Here is a 5,761-nt window from a genome sequence, read left to right on the forward strand (position 1 = left end):
CATTTTTATCCAGAAAATTTTAATCAAGAACATCAGCTTTAGAGTCATTATCAACCATACATTTTTATGATCTCTTTTCATGCCACAGTGATATAATCTTCTTTACAAGTATAATTCTTGATTTTGAGATTGGGCAGTTGCATTGGCATACTTGATTCTGACTCTGGTCATCTGTTAGAAATTTACAATTAAATTATGCACTCTAAGGTATCTTCTCAAAAGAATGTGAGACCTATGTTACACCGATATGGATACGGCGACACGGATACGACACGATATGGACACGGGATACGTCAATTCTTAAAAATATAGGATACGGATACGGCGTGGACACGACATTATAATTTATAAATCATACATAAAAATTAAGAAAGCAATCAAAGCATAATATTTGAAATTACAAAAAAAAAGCAACATCATTTGTAGCCTTGTAGCTTATAATATCAAAATCCGTCTCACAAATGAGAGAATCTCGCTCGCAGCTGCGGAAGTAAATATAACGCCGTTTTTCAGATTTTTTTTTTTGTTTTTCAACAGACACGCATGCCCTTTTATAATTAAATAGTATTTTAATTGGATAAGGGTTTGCCGTATCCGACACGTATCGGTGCCATATCGGAAGTGTATCCGTGTATCGGTGTATCGGATGCAACACACCTTCATAAATAGGTGTATCGGTGCAACATAGTGTGAGACAGTTTTTTGAATATTTGATCAGATTAGCAGGGTAGCTATTAACCTTATAATTTTAGGGTAATGAAGAGGATAAAATTGACAGTTACTTAGAGATTGAAAACATAAAGATTACACCTGTGCCCGATTAAAACTTGGGCAGGCATTTTTGTCCAACCAAAAAACTTAATAAATATAACTGAAACTTTAATATATACTACATAGAAAGATTGGTATGCATATACTTACTTGGAGATAATCCAACACTGCCATATAGAAGTTTAGTGAGCAAGTTGCAATGAATCTCAATTTATATCTATTATGCCATATTCACTGCAAATTCCCTTTAAAGGAAGACCTTCCTCTCAGCTGATAATGTAGTTAAAAATACTGAATGCATTCACGAGCACCTTACAAAGTCTGGTTATAGGTTTCCCGGTTAAGTTTTTTGCATGTTAATACTATTGTAATTTCCTGGGCGGCCCACTTAAATCTTGAATTTTTTATTACTTCTCAAGATATAATGTGCTAATATTTTTGGGCAGAACTTTTTTCCTTTTTAAAAGTCAACAGCATTAAGTGCTTCAGAATCCTCAGCTTGTTATGCTCAGCAATTTTCAAAAGTCTAGCTCCAATTCATCCTCAAGGCCATCACCCTCATCAAATAGTTTAAGGAATCTTGCCTGGTTCTGTTCTCTCTTCCACTTCTGCCAGTATTTATACATCCCATAAGTTGCAACAGAAGTCACAAAAGAAGTCAAGACACCAAGAAGTATAGCCAAAGCTAGGTTTAAGTTCTTATCTACTGAACTACTCTTTTGGTTAGGGTTAGCATAACCTGCAAACATCAGAAAGTTGTCAACTAAGACGTTTAATGTAATGCTAATTTGATTTAGAAAGTAACTGAAATTGTTTAATGATCCTAAGAAACAAAATGTTGTCAAGATAGTTTGAACCAAGATATATGTATACAGCAAATACAAATTAGAAACATAACATGCAAAAAGCTAAAGGTATTAATAATTAAGAGTTCAGAACTTCAGACATAACATATAAGGAATCAATAACTCACCAACAGTAGCTGCACAATTTGTGCATGTAAATGAGGCATTAAATTCCTTCTCCTTATAATGAACATAGTTTCCAGCAAGAAATTCATCAGGACAAAGATCCCACTCATCAAACACATCATCAGACTTCTCCCTATTCAGTTCATAAAATCCACATCGTTTGCATTTTTTATCTGGAAGTTCTGCTAAAGGCTGAAAAAATGCTAACCATCAGTTCTTTTGAGAAATTTCCATGTAAAGCAATGAAAATTATGCTAACAATCGACTATTTGAAGATACTTTTTCATGTAGGTTAAAATTCTACCTCAATAAAATGGTTGAGAGTGCAGTAATATTGTTAACAAATGGTTACAAAACCTCTGACATGGTGTTTTAAAAGAAAATACTACTAACTTCTCTTCATGTTAACAGGCCAACAAATATAACAACAAAGCTTGCAAGTATTAAATTTTAAATATTTGATGTGAAAGCTGTATGAATCAATGCTTATAGCTCCAAACAAAATGAAATTTGAACGAGCCTGCCATGATTCTACACCCTTGAACTTGTAAAGAAAGTGCTTTTCTATCACATCTAGCAAAATGATCTTGTTCTCTGCTTGACACTGGAAATAAATGGTTGGTTTTGAAGACAGCAATTCATGAATGTTGAAGAATACAACTGAGCTAAGAATAACAGTCATGGATGAAAACGTTCCTGCAGAAAAGAAGATTATCGATTGTTAACTGGACCGAAAGAAAAGTCAATCCAATCAATGCTATCATGCTAATTATTTCATAGTCAAGTATTAAGATAGTTCCTTGAAGAATGACCTGAAATTACTTTAAAATTTCAGAAATGCTGATGAGGAAAATGTTCTTGAATATAGCAGATCAAAATAAATTTGACAAGAGTCTCCTCTTGAATATGTTAAGACCTTGACTATCTGAAATATCATACTAGAGCTATTAAAAATTTATCAAATTATATAGCAAATTGCACCTAGTTTTACAGCATGAAATAACCACATAGTGTGAAGATTTAGATTGAAATAATTCAGTGCAAATCAAAATAATATATTAAATAAGAGATTTTGAAGGACAACAGGCTTCATTGGCCGGATAGCATTGCTTGTTCTCAACTTAAAGTGGCGTGTCTTCCTACCAAGTGGCCAGCCACACCATAAAGCATGGTTAAAAAATAGTCAGATTTATAAAATGCTAGCTAAGGTCAGACTTGTTCTCTAATTACATGCGTTGGTCACTGAACTCAAAAACATACTCCTCAGAAACTAAGCCATAACGTACAGATCACATCCATTTGGATTTGCAAATTCTCTATAGGGCTCCAATAAGTAAAATGCCTTCTCTGGTTTTAGGAAGTTCTCCACAATAAATACGCATCTCTCTCTTAAAGAGCACAAATGCACATATAAGAAGTTCACAAATCTGACAAGTAACCTATGAATTTTTCTTCTTTATACGATGTGTTTCTCATTCCTTGTACCTGCCAACTGAAAACTGTAGCAATAGCAATCCAAACAACTCAACATTCCAGACCAAAACGAACTGAAAATTTTAGCAGGAAATGTAACTCAATCCAAATTGTTACTGAGGCAAATTACAAAAATAGCAAAGAAAGTTAAATAATAAAAAAAAAAAAATAATTGAAGCAAAGCATTCTCCAAGGCATCCTTGCCCAGAAAGAGAACATAAGTAGACCTTACAGGTGTATTCCTGAAATTTGTATCATAGATGTCATTACCATTTTTATCTCATAGTGAACTTTGCCGTCTGAAGTAGATACTAAGGGTATCTCCAACCGAAAATCTCATTTTTCACTCCTAAATGCAGTGAAACTAAAAAATGTCGTGATTCATCTCCAATCGAATTCTATTTAGCGGCCTTCTACGAAGGTAACCGTATTTCTTATCTTTCATGCATTTCTTCGGCCCGGTAGAAACAGAAAAATAGAGTAAGTGAACAGTGGGACGCCAATATTGGCGTCGCACTGTTCACCAGCAACCAAATAGCAGAAGTTTTATCGTTCGGCTGGAGCTCGCGAACGACGCCATTCATGCGTTTGGAGTTTGGTTGGAGAATGCCTAAGTCAATGGCATCCTGCGTTTCCTAGAAGATTGTTTAAGCACAACCACTGCAGTTTTTCCTCATAACTAGAACCACCTGATTTGCAAGAAGGCAGCTTCTTAACAGATTCAACACCGTTTATGACGCAATTACAATTATAAGCTAATGACATCTTTAGCATTAGAATATGCTAACGGTTAACAAAAACTAAGATCATAATGCATGATAATTCTAAATAGAATCCAACAATACCAACAAGGTTACAAGCTAATATATTAAGCATCATAATGTGTCATATGCAGCCTTTTAAGTAATACCTACACTAATTTCAATGCCTTCACCAATATCTCTTCCACTAAGAAAATTATCTTTCTAATAAAATTTCTTCCCTGCCATTTCAAGAACTGCGTCTCATTAGTATGAAGCCCTAAACTTCACAGTTTGACCTCTAATCCCCCAATTTAGCTTATAAAATCTCAAAATTCAGTAAAAGCACCCAAGAAACATGCTTTAATGCAAAAGGCAGAATATTAAATCTAGGTCTAGAGGATCTAAGTCAAGGATCTGCAATCAACCTAAATTATCTATCCTCCATAAAGGTTTTTTTACTCGTAACATCATCGAAAGAAAATCATGACACTGAATAAAAAATTACCAGAAATTGAGGGAAGCAGAAGGCAAGAAACGAGCAGCAGGCACGGCGAGATCCCCCTCATAGTATAAAGATCGTTAACAATGAGAGAAGGTAGAATCGCAGGGCGGAAAAAGAAAGGGGAAGAGCTCAACAGAGCCCCAAAGAAATAAGCGCGGACGATTTGAAGGGCATTATATTCTTCCTCCGGAATCGATCATCGCCGGAGCAAGCGGGTAAAATTTTGTTCCCAACAAACAGAAGAGTCGACCTTCAATCCATATCCATGAACGTGCTTTTACATACTACGTATATGTTCTTGGAAATATCGTCGAGTAATTTGGGCGTCAGTGTACAGAGTGTCTGTGTAGATTGTGTACGATTACATGCGGACGATTCTTTATCTCTCGACACATCACGGAATAATTTCTTCAATTAAAGAGAGAGAATATGAATCCGAGTCAATATGTATGAGCACCAAATCCAATATCACCCATAAGAGTTAAGTTTGATCTCATTGATCACTTTGGTTTCGTCTGAAACGGTTTTCTTATTGTTTCTTAAAGTAGTTTTTTAGTGCAAAATTTTTTATTTTTGCATTAAAAAGCCGCTTTAAGAAACAGTAAAAAAGTCGTCCCAAACTAAATGTTAGTGTTAGAAGTAATGTAATAAAATCAAAAGAATCAACTCATCATCAAGACTAAATCATGACAAAATATGATAAACTCGCTAATAAGATCAAGCGACGACAACTCGAGATCATTTGAAGTAATCAAAGCTAATCACCCATCTCAAAGTTGTTAATTGCAAGTCTTAGAGGCTTTAAAGCCTGTTGCTTGGGAGCTTTTATTGAGTTTTGAGATTTTATAAGCTAAATTGAGTAAAAGCTATTGATTAACTCAAGGTGAAGTAATCCAACTTCATCTCAATTCATCCTATAATTTATCATGAGTTTATTATATGATTTGTAACTATATACTAGATGGGATTACATATTTTATAGTATGTGTTGGACATTAATTTTATAAGGAATAACATAAAAAAAAATACACTCATAAAATTTAACCAAATAAAAGATAAAATGGTGTGATTTTAATCTCTAATAAATTTCTAATCTCGCTTTTATGTATTATGGAGGGAATCTTGTTATGATTTTTATTCACATTTGGAGGAAATTAGATGTCAATGACTAGTATGGATAGGGAAGTAGTCATGAAGTTTTGTATGAGCTAGTTTTCATTATAAATGGTTCGACCTCTTGTACGAATACCTAAATATTTGTGTTGTTGTTGATGACGATGATAATGCTTCCTCCAACTTAA

The 5,761-nt window shown here is 34.2% G+C and overlaps 1 protein-coding gene across 2 annotated transcripts; it reads right to left on the reverse strand.

The window, feature by feature from the left end:
* Window positions 1-762: 762 nt before the first annotated feature.
* LOC110102413 lies at window positions 763-4,869 on the reverse strand. 2 transcript variants are annotated; one of them, XM_028699723.1, is made up of 5 exons: window positions 4,464-4,869; window positions 2,555-2,667; window positions 2,263-2,438; window positions 1,745-1,934; window positions 763-1,510 (listed from the first exon to the last, which is right to left on the reverse strand). In XM_028699723.1, the coding sequence occupies exons 3-5, from the start codon at window positions 2,422-2,424 to the stop codon at window positions 1,290-1,292; spliced, it is 573 nt and encodes a 190-aa protein (XP_028555556.1). In that variant the 5' UTR covers window positions 2,425-2,438; window positions 2,555-2,667; window positions 4,464-4,869; the 3' UTR covers window positions 763-1,289. The 2 variants fall into 2 exon arrangements, with proteins under 2 accessions (XP_028555556.1, XP_020686405.1); XM_020830746.2 differs by lacking the exon at window positions 2,555-2,667 and having other exon boundaries at window positions 4,464-4,867.
* Between the last annotated feature and the right edge of the window lie 892 nt (window positions 4,870-5,761).

Source organism: Dendrobium catenatum, unplaced genomic scaffold (assembly GCF_001605985.2).
Source record: "Dendrobium catenatum unplaced genomic scaffold, ASM160598v2 fragScaff_scaffold_1374, whole genome shotgun sequence".
In the NCBI taxonomy this organism is placed as follows: Eukaryota; Viridiplantae; Streptophyta; class Magnoliopsida; order Asparagales; family Orchidaceae; genus Dendrobium; species Dendrobium catenatum.

Coding starts and splice junctions, on each gene's coding strand:
- LOC110102413 (XM_020830746.2), bottom strand. CDS start 4,524: ATGAGGGGGATCTCGCCGTGCCTGCTGCTCGTTTCTTGCCTTCTGCTT. Junction 1,935..2,262: donor AGGGTGTAGAATCATGGCAG/GCTCGTTCAAAT, acceptor GCATTTTTTCAG/CCTTTAGCAGAACTTCCAGA. Junction 1,511..1,744: donor AAATTGTGCAGCTACTGTTG/GTGAGTTATTGA, acceptor TGATGTTTGCAG/GTTATGCTAACCCTAACCAA.